The sequence below is a fragment of the Salvia hispanica genome, chromosome 3 (assembly GCF_029641045.1).
Source record: "Salvia hispanica isolate PSC_SH4W2 chromosome 3, Shi_PSC_v1, whole genome shotgun sequence".
NCBI lineage: Eukaryota > Viridiplantae > Streptophyta > Magnoliopsida > Lamiales > Lamiaceae > Salvia > Salvia hispanica.
In genome coordinates, this window is record NC_142694.1 from 17,397,416 (window position 1) to 17,414,506 (window position 17,091).

The 17,091-nt window shown below is 38.8% G+C and overlaps 1 protein-coding gene, 1 non-coding gene and 1 pseudogene across 2 annotated transcripts; 2 read left to right on the plus strand and 1 right to left on the minus strand.

The window, feature by feature from the left end:
• Nucleotides 1–2,295: 2,295 nt before the first annotated feature.
• Nucleotides 2,296–2,402, minus strand: LOC148930288 (small nucleolar RNA R71). Its single transcript, XR_016137482.1, has one exon. It is a non-coding gene; the product is annotated as a small nucleolar RNA R71 (small nucleolar RNA).
• A 7,959-nt stretch (nucleotides 2,403–10,361) lies between these two features.
• On the plus strand, nucleotides 10,362–11,077 carry LOC148930289 (secreted RxLR effector protein 161 pseudogene; annotated as a pseudogene).
• Nucleotides 11,078–14,540: 3,463 nt separating this feature from the next.
• On the plus strand, nucleotides 14,541–15,811 carry LOC148930290 (metalloendoproteinase 3-MMP-like). The gene has a single exon (XM_089067610.1). It carries the CDS (start codon nucleotides 14,583–14,585, stop codon nucleotides 15,522–15,524), a length of 942 nt encoding a protein of 313 aa, XP_088923736.1. The 5' UTR covers nucleotides 14,541–14,582; the 3' UTR covers nucleotides 15,525–15,811.
• The last annotated feature ends 1,280 nt before the right edge of the window (nucleotides 15,812–17,091 follow it).

Sequence of the window (17,091 nt, forward strand, 5' to 3'; positions counted from 1 at the left end):
CATTTTTAGGTGAAAAATAGACTCATTATGATATATTGTAGGACAAAAGACCAATCCATAAGAGAGAGGAGGAAGAAAACAAAGGTCCAAATCTGATAAGTAATCAGCCATGCAAGATTAACTTAAAATGCTTCTACAAGTCCACCATTCCATTCACCTTCAAAAGAGCTTCGCGTGGATATCTCGCACGCCTCAATCGGAGTCCGGATGAAGAAGATACGGCTGTTTTACGAAGACTGCGCAATGCAGTGCAAAACGCGCGACCGGGCGTCAAAACGCGCGACCTGATCGAGAGTATAACAAAACGCCCGATCGGGCGTTTTTTCAAGATGCAAATCGCCCGACCGGGCAAATGCTACTGGGCCTGTTTTTCGGGCCCTAGCTATTTAACTATTTAAATAGCTAGGGCACGACTTCCAATGCATCTTTGGCGGCTGGGGAACGAATTTTGAAGAGCATTTAGAGCTTGGGAGCCATTTTAGAAGGAGAGAGAAGATCAAACCCCCTTCCACCTAAAATCAAGCCTCATATGGTAGCATTTACTCATCTTCTTGTGTTGTTGCCCACTATGAGTGGCTAGATTTTAGGGATTACTTCTAGTTTGTTAGGGGAGCTTGTAAATATGAATCCATGACTTTGTTTTGATAGATTTCCATGTTTTGGTTCTTGTCTATGTGTTTATTTCAATCCGTGTTGGGTTTTGCTAGCAAACTTAATCCGGTAAAGGCCTTAACTTCAATGTCTCTTTAACTTGGAGTAGGGAGCTAACATAGATAAGAAACCCTAGGCTAAAACTGATCAGGGGATAGTCCGGGGTGGATCTTATGTGTTGAATGTTTGTAGAAGCCAATCTCGAGCTTACTATGCGACTGTAGGAGTGAGGGGTTGGTGAGTAGAGCCTAGGAGATGTGATCAGCTTATCCTAGGTGTAAAATTCCACGATCAGTGATCAGCTGCGTGAGAGTGTAAAATCAACACGATCCCGATAAATATTGGAAAATAATTAGATTTTAGGATTCATGTGAACAAGCAACCCGAAACAAGCTAGAAGTAGTCTTTCCTCTCTATTGTGTTTCTCTTGCATTTTCTTGCCTTCTCATTTAGTACTTCACTCGCCTCTTGATCCAAAAAAAAAACTCAAAATCAAACTAATTTACTGTTTTTTTAATTAGGTTTAGTAGTTTTAGCAATTAATCTCCTCCTTGTGGGTTCGACACCTTTTATACTGCATTGCACGTCTGTATACTTGCAGAGGTAGTATTTTTAGGGATTTATTACTTGTTTTGTGTACTTAAATTGCACTCTAAAAATCACAACAAGTTTTTGGCGCCGTTGTCGGGGAGGCGTTAGTTGTTAGAACTTTGTGTGTTTTTTTTTTTTTTTTTTTTTAATTTTCTTAGTTTTATAGGTAGTTTAGTTTAGTTAAATTTTTAGTTTTTTTACTTTGTTTTCCACAGGGTGCCCGTAATCCGTGTGTTTCTTGTGCAGATATTATATCGTGGAAGGAGGGCGGAGCTTGTGTGGAAAGCACGTGATTAGTGGTCATCAAGTTCTGAAGCAGTGACCGTTTCTCAACGGTTGGGTAACGGATGGCTTGACTCCCACTCTTAGGATTTTCTGCTAGAACACTTCTTTACCGCACACACGATTATTAGGACTAATCTCGGAGTTGTTGAGGTTCTCGCTTCCGGTAGAGGGGTGACATCGTGCCAACTTAACCCCTTATTTGCTTTAATTTGTGTTGTTGTGTTGTGCTTGGTATTTTCTGCTTGACAGGGGTTCTAGTGTATGTTTACACGATCAAAGGGTCTAGCCGAGTTTGGTACCTTGAGTTCAGTGAGACAAAGACAGAGAAGGTTTGATTCAGAAAGTTCAGATTCAGAGAATACATTGTTGTTTGTTGAAAACATGGATGGTGGAGAGGGAATTGTGCCACCGGAAGAAATATTTGGTGATTTTTTCCAAGAGGCCAATGATCATCTAGATGCCTTTGCATATGCGTCGGATAATGTCAACATACCTCCTCACTACATTGGTTTGATTACTGAAAGATCTCAGTTTTGGGGGAAGAGTGATGAAGACCCCATTGCCCATCTGAATTTGTTCTATGAGCTCACAAGTAACTACAAGCCGCAAGGAGTGCCACATGATTCAGTCAAGAGACTTCTTTTTCCTTTCACTCTACGGGAAAAGGCACGTCTATGGTATGATTCCTTGCCGGGGTACAAGATTGCCACATTTGAGGAGCTCAAGAAGAAGTTCTTGATTGAGTTCAATTCTGCCGAGAGGTTGGACAAGCTTAGAGAGGCCATCCACAACTTTAAACAAGAGGATGATGAGACCTTCTCGGAGGCATGGTATATATTCTCTGACTTGATTCGAAAATGCCCAAGTCATGGTATGGCTCCAAACAAGGAGTTGCACAAGTTCTACAAAGGTCTAACTTATGAAGATATGCGTTGGATCAATGCCGCGAGTAAGGAAGACTTGTTGCAGATGTCTTTTGATCAAGTGAGAGAGCTCTTCGAGACTCAAGCGGCGGCACAGAAGACTTGGCATAGCTCACGGAGAGCTAGTAAGAAATCGGAAACATTTGGCGATAGCTTGCGTGATGAAGAGTTGGCCTTGGTGAAAGGCCAAATTGCGAGCATCCACACCCAAGTGGGGGTCCTATCTAAGGCCTTCACATCCATGCAATTGGGTGCTCCCTCCACTGTTGCCATTGTGAAATGTGGAGTTTGTCATGGGGATCACCACACTGATAAGTGTCACCTTGTACAAGAAACTGAGGATGTGAATTATGTGGGAAACCGCCAAGGATACAATCAAGGTCCGAATCAATCATATTTCCAAGGCAATCAGTGTCGCCAAGGGAACCAAGGAAATCAAGGGACTAGTGGAAATTGGAGGCCAAATGCACCTCCCGGGTTTGAAAAGAAGCCCGAGGTTGGAGACCCATTAGCTGCCATCTTTTCCTTCATGTCTGAGAGCAAGAAAGAGAATAATCAGTACCGAAAAGAAAGTGATCAGTTCAAGAAGGATGTAATAGATAAATTTCAGCAAATGGATGCCACCATGAAGAGCATGCAGACCCAAATTGGGCAGATTGCATCGGCATCGAACACAAGGCCACCTGGAGGCCTACCGAGTGACACCATTCCGAATCCGAAAGGTAACGAGCAATGCAAGGCTGTTTTGAGAAGCGGAAGAGAGTTGGTTCCTCCTCCTATTATGGACACCCTAGGTGGTCCCAGCACTTCGCACGCAGGGGCGGACGAAGGGAGTGAGGGGACTACCGCGCTACCGCTTGGAGCGGAGCAAGGGCAAGGATCGGTTGCATCCGGCAACAAGGATAAAGGAGAGGGTGAATCCGACTCGTCAAAGAAAGAGAAGCCGAAGTTGAGCCCCGCCTTAGACCCCAAGTCCCCGTATAACTTTCCCGATTATCTACCACCCCCGCCATTTCCAATAACGGGGAAGAAGAGAAAGCCCTATCAAGAAAAAAACTTTGAGTGGATGATGAATGTGTTCAAAAAAGTTAATGTGGACATTTCTTTGGTGGACTTGGTGATGAATTTCCCCAAATTTGCAAAGTTCTTCAAGGACATGATTGCCAACAAGGAACAACTTCAAGAAAATAGAGTTATGTCATTGAGCTCCAATTGCTCCCAGTTGATCTCAGGGAGACTGCCCACAAAAAGGAGAGACCCAGGAGGGTGTATTATCTCATGTGAGATAGGAAACAAGCATCTAGTCAAGTGTCTCCTTGATCAAGGGTCTGGTATATCATTGATGGCGTTGAAAACCGCCCGATCCATTGGATTGGAAAATAGAATGGAACCAATTGAGCTAGCTCTGCAGCTAGCGGATCACTCCATAGTGAAGCCTTCGGGAATAGTGGAGGATGTCCTAGTCAAGGTGAACAAATTCATCCTCCCTGTTGACTTTATCATTTTGGATATGGAGGAAGATAAAGAGGTTCCCATCCTACTCGGGAGACCTTTCTTGGCTACTGGAGATGTCTTGTTGGGAGCCAAGGATAACTCTGTGACTTTTAGAGTAAATGGGGAAGAGATCACAGTGAATGTGGAAAAGGCTATGAAAAAGCCCATGGATGCAAAAGCTTGCTTCGTGGTAGACGCCCTTGACAAGTGCATATACAAAAAATCGCGCTGCAGTGCACAAATTGAGGAGAGTGTTTATGATCTTGCCGACCTAGAAAGTGAAGGCGACGGAGTAAAGTCATCAACCTGTGATGATGAGTTTGATTTTGAGAAAAATGTTCATGATGGGGTTGCATCATTGTACACTGAGGGTTGCTTTAAAGCAAGTTTGAAACCCTCCATTGAAGAACCCCCACTAGTGGAATTGAAACCCCTTCCCTCGCATTTGAAGTATGCATTCTTAGAAGAAGAGGGCAGACTACCTGTTGTCATCTCTGCTCACCTCAGTCAGAAAGAGGAGGATGACCTTATTACTATTCTGAGACATCATAAGGGAGCAATTGGATGGAGCATAGCCGACATAAAGGGTATTAGCCCGGCAGTATGCATGCACAAGATCTTGTTAAATGAAGGCAGCTCTCCAACAAGAGATAGGCAGCGAAGACTAAATCCAATGATGCAAGAAGTTGTGGAAAAAGAGGTGATAAAACTGCTTGATTTTGGCATCATTTATGCTATATCTGATAGCGAGTGGGTTAGCCCAGTTCAATGTGGGGGAGTGACAGTCACGATGAGTGAGAACAATGAGGCATTACCAACGAGGTTGGTGAATTCGTGGAGGGTTTGTATGGACTATCGCAAGCTAAATGCGGCGACGAGGAAAGATCACTTTCCGTTGCCCTTTCTTGACCAGTTGCTTGACCGCATAGTCGGTCATTCACATTATTGCTTCCTAGATGGTTACTCTGGCTACAATCAAATCACCATAGCGCCGGAGGATCAAGACAAGACGACGTTCACATGCCCTAAGGGCACTTTTGCCTTTAGGAGGATGCCATTTGGGCTTTGCAATGCCCCTGCCACCTTTCAGCGTTGTATGATGTCCATCTTCAGTGATATGAATGAGGACATTATGGAGATATTCATGGATGACTTCTCAGTTTTTGGATCCTCCTTTGATATTTGCTTGAAAAATTTAAGAAGAGTGCTTCAACGATGCGAGGAGTCTAATTTGGTCCTAAACTGGGAAAAATGTCAATTTATGGTGCGCGAGGGCATTGTGTTGGGACATAGAGTGTCCGAAAAAGGTTTGGAGGTTGATCGTGCAAAGGTCGAAGTCATTGCCAAACTCCCTCCTCCAACCACGGTAAAAGGGATAAGGAGCTTCCTAGGCCACGCGGGTTTCTATAGGCGCTTCATCAAAGACTTTTCGAAAGTAGCCAAACCGTTGTGCAATTTGTTGGAAAAGGAAGCCAAGTTTGAATTAACTGAGGCATGCTTAGAAGCCTTTGAGCTCCTTAAGAAGAAGCTAGTAGAGGCACCCATCATCATAGCCCCTGACTGGACACGACCATTTGAGTTGATGTGTGATGCGTCAGATTTTGCTGTGGGGGCTGTCTTGGGACAGAAGCAAGGGAGAGTCTTTCATGCCATCTACTATGCAAGCAAGGTCTTAAATGATGCCCAAGTGAACTACACCACAACAGAGAAGGAAATGTTGGCAGTAGTGTTTGCTTTTGACAAATCCCGTGCCTATTTGTTGGGCACGAAGGTGGTTGTATTCACTGATCACTCGGCAATCAAATACTTATTAGCAAAGAAAGATGCCAAACCGAGATTGATTAGATGGATTCTCCTACTCTCAGAGTTTGACTTGGAAGTCAAGGACAAGAAAGGTTCTGAAAACCTTGTGGCAGACCATTTGTCTAGACTGGAGGGACTTGTCTTCTCAAAAGATGAACAAAATAGAGCAATCGCTGAAGAGTTCCCCGATGAGAGAGTATTGAGCATTATGATGAGAGGGATGACCACTCCATGGTTTGCGAGTTTGGCCAACTATATAGCGGCAGGAATCATGCCCAATGACCTCTCATACAATCAAAAGAAGAGGTTTCTACATGAGGTGCTTGCATACTATTGGGATGATCCATACTTATTTCGACTTTGTAGCGATGGTATAATTAGAAGGTGTGTAGGAGAGTGGGAACAACCCGCTATCATCTCCGCTTGCCACAGTTCTGACTACGGAGGGCATTTTGGTACAAGACGCACATCCTTCAAAGTGCTACAATCGGGATTCTATTGGCCAACACTCTTTAGGGATGTTAAGGCATTTGTAGAAAAATGTGATACATGCCAACGTAGTGGAAATATCTCGTGGCGCAATGAGATGCCCATGAACAACATTCAAGAAGTAGAACTCTTCGACGTTTGGGGGATAGACTTTATGGGCCCTTTTCCTAAGTCTAATGGGCACCAATATATCCTTGTTGCTGTTGATTATGTGTCCAAATGGGTAGAAGCGGTTGCATTGCCTACGAATGACGCAAAAGTGGTGATGAAATTTGTGAAGAAAAACATCTTCAATCGCTTTGGGACTCCAAAGGCCATCATTAGCGATGGAGGTTCACACTTTTGTAACAAAGTATTTGCAAACCTCCTTTCTAAGTATGGAGTCCATCACAAAGTAGCTACCTCATATCACCCCCAAACGAGCGGGCAAGTTGAGGTATCCAATAGGGAGATTAAGAGGATTCTTGAGAAGGCAGTTAGACCTTCAAGAAAGGATTGGGCAGCTAAGTTAGATGACGCTTTGTGGGCCTACCGCACCGCCTACAAAACCCCCATTGGAACATCTCCATACAAGCTAGTCTTTGGCAAAGCTTGTCACCTCCCAGTCGAGCTTGAGCATAGAGCTTTTTGGGCTTTGCAATTGTTGAATCTTGATTATGAGGAAGCTTCAAGAAAGAGGAAGATGGACTTGAATGAGTTGGATGAACTCCGATTCGATGCTTACAAGAGCATGTCCCTCTATAAGGAGAGAACAAAGAAGTTACATGATGCGGCCATCAAGCCCAAGGAGTTTCATGTGGGTCAACAAGTACTTCTTTATAACTCTCGTTTGAAGCTATTTCCTGGCAAGTTGAGGTCACGTTGGTGGGGGCCATTTGTTGTACACAAGGTGTACCCCCATGGAGCGGTTGAGTACTTTGATCCTGCTACCAACCAATTGAGGAAGGTGAATGGGCATCGATTGAAGCCATACCTTGGTGACCGAATGACCAATGAGGAGGTGATGGAAGAGACCCCTTTGGCCGAGCCTATTGTTTGAGAAAGAGAAGATGGAAGGTCTAGCCAAAGACGTTAAAGAAAGGCGCTTGTTGGGAGGCAACCCAACGGTTTGTAGTAAGATTGTTTTATGTTTTTTAGTTTTTATTTTGATCGCGAGGGTTTTCTTAACTCGGTTCTTTCCCTCGTTTATGATCTTGATAGTTTGTTTTCTAGTTTTGTTTTGTAGGAATAAGGACAAGCTACTTATGAGGAACCCAGCCGAAGGAAAGAAATACCCGACCCGCCCACCCCGACTTAACATGATTTGAGGGAGTCTTCTTAACCCTTTCTTTACTATTTTTGTCCTTTGCGTTTCATGAGTATGCACATTGAGGACAATGCATGATTTAAGTTTGGGGGTGTTCGCATGCTTGCTTGATTAGTGTTGATTTTGGCTTAAATTCTTCCTATATTTGTGTATAAGCATGCTTGATTTTCTTCCTTCGAATGTCACTAGGCACATCGTTTCCTTTAGGATTTGTTGGTGTGGACTTAGTTTTACTTAAGAGTTGGGCCGCGGAACCTTTCTTTCACTTATTAACCGCTTGAGAGCTATAACTTCCATATTTCAATCAAGTGAATGTAGTGTCCTTAGGAGTCCGATTTCTTGAGCTAAGGAGAGAGGATAATTCCGGTTTTGAAAAAATTGATGAAAAAAGGGCTTAAGGTTGATCTTCTAAACTTAAGCTTGATGAATTGTGAACTTGTTATTGTTGATGCATGAAAATGATTAGGCAATAGGACGTTAAGCCTCACATCCATATTATCACATGCCTTACCCTTCATAAACCCCTAGTGAGCCAAGTTTGAGCTTTGAAGCCTTATTTTTTGTTGAAATTTTTGAGTCACTAAATGAGCCTATGTTATTTTATCATTTGCTAAGCCTTAATTGATGGTCCCTTTCACCAAGGTTAAAGAGCTAGCACATCTTGGGAGGGTTTGTTGTGTGACAAGAAAGGGCTTGTGTTTGAGCCATTAGGTGGTAAATGATGTTGATAAAAAAAAAAGAGAAAAAAGAAAGAAGAGAAAAAAAATGAATAGAATAAAAGGCAGCCTTTTATGTTTGAAAAAGCCAAGGCTAAAAAATAAAAAATAAAAAAAAAAAGAGAAAGAAAAGTGAAGTGAAAAATAAAAATAGAATAAAAGTGTTGGTTTGTTAGTTTTGAGAAAATGAAAAATATCAAGTTTGGGGGCGTGTATTGTATTGTATTTGAGATGTGAGATGTGTAATGGATGTGCTAGAACTTTAAACTTGGTGGTGAGTCACTTAGCCAAATATGATCCCACCTTGACCAAAAGCCCCATTACAACCAAATGATCAAAGTCCTTTGATTTGTGCATCACAATGACTTATTAGTGGTAAGTTTTGTTTAAGTTTGGGGGAAACACCTCAAGTACCTTAAGAAAATAGAATAGCCGGAAGAACTCCTTTTGATGATCTAGTTATGACGGTTTGAGACTCTCTAGGCACTACCCGAGCATAAATTGGTGTAGTGGAGTGACAAGCTCTTAGGTGGTTGGTCGGTTGATTGGTGCACATTGCATGTTCTAAAGTCCTACTTGCGAGTGAATGCGGGGTCCATCCAATAATTTTCGAGGACTTGTGTGGGTTGGTGTGATATGAGAAGAAAGATTTCTAGGTCTACAAAGTGCTAAATTGTTAACTTGCTCGGGACGAGCAAGATTTAAGTTTGGGGGTATTTGATGTGAATCAAATTGTAGTCCTTTATTGTATTGTTTTAACACACATTTTTCGGTGAAAAATAGACTCATTTTGATATATTGTAGGACAAAAGACCAATCCATAAGTGAGAGGAGGAAGAAAACAAAGGTCCAAATCTGATCAGTAATCAGCCCTGCAAGATTAACTTAAAATGCTTCTACAAGTCCACAATTCCATTCACCTTCGAAAGAGCTTCGCGTGGATACCTCGCACGCCTCAATCGGAGTCCGGATGAAGAAGATACGGCTGTTTTACGAAGACTGCGCAATGCAGTGCAAAACGCGCGACCGGGCGTCAAAACGCGCGACCTGATCGAGAGTATGACAAAACGCCCGATCGGGCGTTTTTTCAAGATGCAAATCGCCCGATCGGGCAAATGCTACTGGGCCTGTTTTTCGGGCCCTAACTATTTAAATAGCTAGGGCATGACTTCCAATGCATCTTTGGCGGTTGGGGAACGAATTTTGAAGAGCATTTAGAGCTTGGGAGCCATTTTAGAAGGAGAGAGAAGATCAAACCCCCTTCCACCTAAAATCAAGCCTCATATGGTAGCATTTACTCATCTTCTTGTGTTCTTGCCCACTATGAGTGGCTAGATTTTAGGGATTACTTCTAGTTTGTTAGGGGAGCTTGTAAATATGAATCCATGACTTTGTTTTGATAGATTTCCATGTTTTGGTTCTTGTCTATGTGTTTATTTCAATCCGTGTTGGGTTTTGCTAGCAAACTTAATCCGGTAAAGGCCTTAACTTCAATGTCTCTTTAACTTGGAGTAGGGAGCTAACATAGATAAGAAACCCTAGGCTAAAACTGATCAGGGGATAGTCCGGGGTGGATCTTATGTGTTGAACGTTTGTAGAAGTCAATCTCGAGCTTACTATGCGACTGTAGGAGTGAGGGGTTGGTGAGTAGAGCCTAGGAGACGTGATCAGCTTATCCTAGGTGTAAAATTCCACGATCAGTGATCAGCTGCGTGAGAGCGTAAAATCAACACGATCCCGATAAATATTGGAAAGTAATTAGATTTTAGGATTCATGTGAACAAGCAACCCGAAATAAGCTAGAAGTAGTCTTTCCTCTCTATTGTGTTTCTCTTGCATTTTCTTGCCTTCTCATTTAGTACTTCACTCGCCTCTTGATCCAAAAAAAAAACTCAAAATCAAACTAATTTACTGTTTTTTTAATTAGGTTTAGTAGTTTTAGCAATTAATCTCCTCCTTGTGGGTTCGACACCTTTTATACTGCATTGCACGTCTGTATACTTGCAGAGGTAGTATTTTTAGGGATTTATTACTTGTTTTGTGTACTTAAATTGCACCCTAAAAATCACAACAGCTCCAAAGGATGAGAAAGAAAGATTGGAGATGGAGTCAATCCCTTATGCAAACATTGTTGGGAGTGTAATGTATGCCATGATTGGAACAAGACCTGATGTAGCTCAGGCCATTAGTACCACAAGCAGATACATGAGCAATTATGGGAAGGAGCATTGGTCTGCTTTGAAGTGGATACTAAGGTATCTGAAAGGAGTTGGTGATTTTGGAATATTATACAAAGGAGTTATGGAATACAATGGAGATTCTATAATTGGTTACTGTGACAGTGACTATGCTGGTAGTGTGGATAACAGAAAATCTCAGTCTGGTTATGTTTTCACCTTGTTTGGAGCTGCTGTGAGCTGGAAGTCAAGGCTGCAGAGTGTGGTGGCATTATCTAGCACTGAGGCCGAGTACATTGCACTCACCTCAGCTGTGAAAGAGAGCTCATGGTTGAGAGGAATTGCAGGAGACTTTGGTGTGGTACAACAGGTAATCCAATTTGTTGTGATAACAATGGGGCTATCAGTTTGGCTAAGCATCAAGTGTATCATGGAAGGAGCAAGCACATTGATGTTAGGTTGCATTTTATAAGAGAAGAGATTGAGAGAGGAAGAGTAAGGGTATTCAAGGTTGCTACTGCAGATAATCCTGCGGACATGTTGACTAAACCTTTGCCGAGAGAGAAGTTTGAGTTGTGCATGAAGCTCATAGGCATGTGCAGAAAGGAGAGTGAGTTGAAGCAACCAGGTGGAGATTTGTGAAGATATGTGGCTGCATCAACTCAGCTTCAATAGGAACGAAGTTTTGGCTAAGTGTTGGAGAAGTCGTGTTCTCCACTAGCGCGCTTCTTTAAGTAAAAGGAGCTTTTATCCGGGCCGTTAGATGCAATTAGATTAGATGATTAAATCTAGTCCATCCATTGTAGTTAATGGAAGTAGTTAAGATTGTTGAGTTTGTTTTAGCCTCTTAAGCGAGAGGGCTTTTGTATCCAATTCAATTGAGAGATTCATCTTCAATAATAAATTCCTTTCTTTCTCAATTCGATTCAATCCAGTTCTTGCGTTTCACATTTGTTCTTCAATCTCGCGATTTCACTTGATTACGCAACATATTGCATTTTAGAATCTGCAAATTGTAGTGAAGTTGAGGGAATTGTGTAGCTGCTGTTTTTTGCATTCCTCTTTGTAAGCCTTGAATCTGAAATCAATAATATCGCTCGAGTCTTCCCGTGGACGTAGGTATCACCGAACCACATATATCCGGTGTCTTTGTGCTTGCGTTGATTTACATTACTTTGCCTATTTTGATTTTGGTTCTTGAGATTGATATCAGCAAATAATTGCATCTCAAATTTTGCATTCTTAAAAAATAAGAGTTTTTATAATGACGTTGCTATATTATGATATGGCATACATTTAGATTTTTTAACATAGGTATTTCATGCCTTCATTTTAAGTTTGGCGGTAACGGATAATGTTGAGATCTATACTATGCACTTACACATTTATATAGACTGTACTCAGTTTCATATATACAATAATAATGAATTTATATTGTACATTTAATTAGTTGACAATTTCCTATCCAGAAATTCACATTAAATTGTAGTAATAATTAAAGTTGTACCTAAATGTCAAACTTTTCATTACTATCTTTTACTATTTGTACGATGAACAATGTATTCTTCATGAGCACATGCATTATAAGATGATCTAGCCATCTAGGTCGAAAAACTGGAACTGATTCATGTATTTGACTTATGAATACGACATTTTGGTTTGTTTAATTATATGGAGTACTTTTTATATAAAAAAAATCAGAACTAATATATTTATATAAATTAAAAAGCAAACTATACATTTTTTTTTCTAAAAAATGGTGTTTGCATTTTTTGGTATCTCATAAAAATAAATATTATCAAAATTTCTGGACAAAGACTTAATTTTATTTGAGGTATTGTTTTTGGACTTCTCTACCCTTTTCTTCATTTTTTTTTTCTTTAAAGGCTATTTAAATCTATTTTTTCGTTCATTTTTTATACGTACTTAATAATTTCAAATGACTCTCTCTCCTCTTTCTCTAATTATTTAAAATAAAATTATATTCTGTATTAATTTGTTGAATTGGTTGATTAATTAAAAAAAGTTAGGCTAAATCAATAAGGAGTTGAGTTACAGCAAGTTTAAAAACCTCAATTCACTCAATAAAAGTGAGTAGTCTAAATTATTTATCTAATCGATCGAACTCTAATTAGATGAAATTAGTTTATCTAATCTGATAATTATATATTATTGATTTGACTAATCAATTAAGCTTTGTTTATATGTATTTGCTAATAATGATTTTTTATTTTATATATTATTATGATGTGTATAATATTAAGTGTAGTTTTAGAGCACGCATCATTCAATAATTTTTTCAAATAAAAGAATAAAAGTGTTATTTATATTGAGAGGGGAGAGAGTCATTTGAAAAGATTATAAAAATGATCGGCAAAAATTGACAAAATAGCTTTAAAGAGAAAAGGAGGAAATTGTAAAAATGTCTAAAAATAGTGTAAAAGTATAATAAAGTAAAGTCTTTGTCCCGAAATCTCTATAGATATTTTTATGAAATATAAAAAAAAGTGCACATAGATAAACCTTTTTAATTATAGTTCAATTTAACTTTTTTATGTAAGGTAAGAAAAAAAATGAAAAGAAAAGAACCAATTTGTAAAGAATGAACAAATGAAATTGGTAAAGGAAGATACGATAATCTAAAATAGGAGAAGCCATAAATAAACTGCAAAAGTCAGCAATTTGTGGAGTAGATTATTAAAAGGTCTAAAATTGGCTAGATTTTTTCTGGAATTTTTTTATCTAGAAAAGTAAAAAAATAAAATGACCATGATATATGTGTCTACTTCCTCCGTTCCACAGTAATGGAGGCATTTCTTTTCGGCACGGAGATTAAGAAAAATGTGTGTAATGTATTAAATAAAAGGTAATAAAGTATGAGAGAGGAAAAAGTAAATGAGAATAAATGTGTTGACTTTTATTAAAAAGGGAAATGACTCAATTACCATGGAACGTACCGAAATGACAAAATGACTCTATTACTATGAAACAGATGGAGTATAGTTTAGGCATCACAGAAGATATTTCTCTCATCAACCGTATGAATGAAACCTTAATAATTTCGAAACTAATTATATACTTAGGGTACTTGCAAGCGTCCTAGAAAAAACCGGCCTACCTTGTTGGCGTCACAACTAAAATTAGAGGACGCAAATAGAAGCATCCTAGAAAAAACACCGCCCGGCCTACATTGTTGGCGTCACAACTAAAATTAGAGGACGCAAATAGAAGCGTTCTAAAAAAACAAAAGATTAAGTTAATTTGTCCTTAATTTAGGGACGCTTTCTTTTGCATCCTAAATTGTTGTTCTTTTTAAAAAAATTTCAACGCAATGATTGCGTCTCAATTTTTGTGTCCCTAAAAGATGAGGTCCATATTTATAGAATATGAGTGAAAGGAGTTAGTGAAAAGTGGGGTGTACCTACGATATTTATAATAAAAGTGAACCGTGACTCATAATGGCAGACGGACTAAAATAGTAAATCGGGACTCTTAATGGTGGACGAGGAGAATAAATTTTTTGTAGTGCAAGTACATAGGGTCCTATGATATATATATCTACTTAGATAAGAATTCACCTATGCAATAAAATTTCGTTATTCATATTAAGACCCGATACATTTACATATTTATGCATGTATTTATATTTCTTCTGTATTTGTATTATTGCACTATATATCTACTTAATAAGAATTGGCCTATTACATTAGCATTTCATTTTTTCAAATTATGACCCAATACATATGCTCCCTGCGTTCCACTTTAAGTGTAATATTTATATTTCGGTACGTATATTTAGTATTGTTTTATAAGTTAAACAGTAAAAATAATGTAAGAAAGAATGATAAATCACCTAAAGTGTGACGGAAGGAGTACATGTATATTCTTATATCTATATTTCTGCTATTTTATAAATAATATACTTCTACATCTGTATATTTCTTCTATTTTATAAATAATATACTTCTACATCCAATGTTTCAAGTAAAACTCATTCAATTAATGACAAACCAAACCCACAAATAAGTCCTGCTCCCTTGACTTCTTCTATATTTATTCTTATCTTCTGCTAAACTCGGTCTATAAATAGGAGCAATTAGCAGTTACATGTATCACACACAAAACACAACACTCTTTACATCTTTTCATGCACTCGTTCATGGCTTCTAAGATCTTACATCCCATCTCCTTCATCTTCCTCATTTTCATACTACTTGCTCCAATTGGCCATGCCAAGAGGAGCATCCCAAGTGACAAAAACTCATCCCCTTTTGATTTCATCAAGAAATTAGCAGGTTGTCACAAGGGAAACACCACAAAAGAAATCCACGAGCTAAAATCCTATCTCGAGCAATTTGGCTATCTCAACTATCCAAGCAAAACCCATGCCACTGATGATGATTTCGATGATACCCTAGAATCAGCCCTCAAAACCTACCAGAAAAACTTCAACATCAAACCTTCAGGTATCATAGATGATGATACGATATCGAAAATGACAACCCCGCGATGCGGGGTGCCTGATATCGTTAACGGCACCAACTACATGCAAGCCCATGGCAATAACCACGAGCCGAGCTCGAGCAACTTCCACTTAGTATCTCACTACAGCTTCTTTCCAGGAAACCCTAGATGGCCAGCTTCTAAAACCCGTCTCACTTATAGATTTGAGCCCAACTATCCCACAAATGCTATTCCCCCTGTGGCACGTGCCTTCCAAAAGTGGGATGCTGCCACGCGCTTTTCCTTTGCACAAGTCGCAACCAATCAATTCTCTGATTTGGTTATAGGGTTCTTTAGAGGTAATCACGGAGACGGATACCCTTTTGATGGCCGTGGCGGAGTCCTAGCTCATGCGTTTGCACCAACAGATGGAAGGTTCCATTATGACGGCGACGAGTTGTGGTCCATCGGGTCAGTTCCGGGCTATTTTGACCTTGAAACCCTTGCACTTCATGAAATCGGACACCTTTTAGGGCTTGATCACAGCAATGTTAATGCGGCTATCATGTTTCCGACGGTTTCAGCAGGAGAGGTCAAGAACTTGCATCCAGATGATATTGAAGGAATAAGAGCTCTGTATGCATAAGATATTATGCTTGATTGTCATAATAATTTACGTGTTTATGTTGTGTGTGAAAATAATTTCCCTATGTGGAATTTGTAATAGTGTCTAAGGTTACTCATTCGCCGAGTAGCCCATGTGTACGCCCTAATAGAGTCGAGCATGATATAAGCTCCTTTTCGGTTTTCTTTGTCGGTTCTTTCCCGGATCGCAAATAAGTCAGAACCGCATAGGGTTGTTAGAAGAGTCTATATATACTACCGCTTGTATTATTTTCATAATCAAGCATTAATGAAATAAGTATCTTTATATTTTGTGGCGTACCTCACGGTTATTCAGATGATGTTTTGTACTCCCTCTGTCACATTAAAAATGAAACGTTTTCCTTTTTGGGTTGTTTCATTAAAAATGAAACATTTCCTAAAATAGAAATAACTTTATCTTTACTTTTCCCCAATGGCGGATCCAGAAATGTTTTTCGGAGGGGGCATAATTGTGTTCTCTTACACTTTGTTTGCCGTCTTCTAGTACATGTAAACGATAGCTTCACTCATAATCATCATCATATTTTCTTATTATATTTGATACATCCAATAAACTAAAGTCCTAAATTGGTTCCATACATTTTCCTAAAAAATACATTTTAGTCATACACTTTAAGTATCTTAGCTTTTGTCCCAAATATTTATAGTTCGGTCAAAAATTAATAATGGACAATACGGTAGCTAAAATTTTCTTTTGAAAACTCAACTTGATGATGAAATTAGTTTATAAAATTGTATAAAAGTATAGCTTATAGTTTAAAGTTATATGGTATAAAATAAACTCTATATGCTTTAAAAATATAATCAACTGATATATATTTAATATATAACCATAATAATATTTATTTTGCAAATTTCATTTATTGATCAGGACTTGAAGTAATAAATTCTCTAGAGATACGTTTAGTAATTATTTTTATGAAATAACTAACTCTATTGAGAAATGGAGTGATATATCTATTGAAAGTCCGGTATTAAATCAAAATTTATAATAAGCCTACTAAATAATAAATGAACTCTATTAATTTCTTAAATTTGCCCAATTAATATTAGGCCCAACAATGCATCCCTATCACATGTCATCTTTCTTCTTCCCTCCGTCCCTGAGCAGATTCTTAGGGCATCTATAACCTTATCACAAATCCAGGCCCCAAGTCCCCTCCACGTCTCATTTCCATAAATTTGAGTCTCAGACCACAACTTCATTAACCCTGCAGGCCACAACTCGGGCCACAACTATTATTTTGCACTATTTACAACTACAACTTATTTTACTCGTAAAATAAAATACGTTGAACAATTAAAATACGAAAATTCATTTTTAATTAAAAATAATAAATTATAAACTAAAAATTAAAAACATTGAACAAAATAAGAAAATCAAAATGAGAGCTCCACTTCTAAATTTCAAACGTATAAGTATAAATTATATAACCTAAAAAATTGAAAATGAGAGAATCAAAATAGTCTCCACTTCTCAGTAAAAATAAAAAAATTAAAATACATTTCCCAAAATAAATTAAAATGCATGCCTCTCTCCCTCTCCC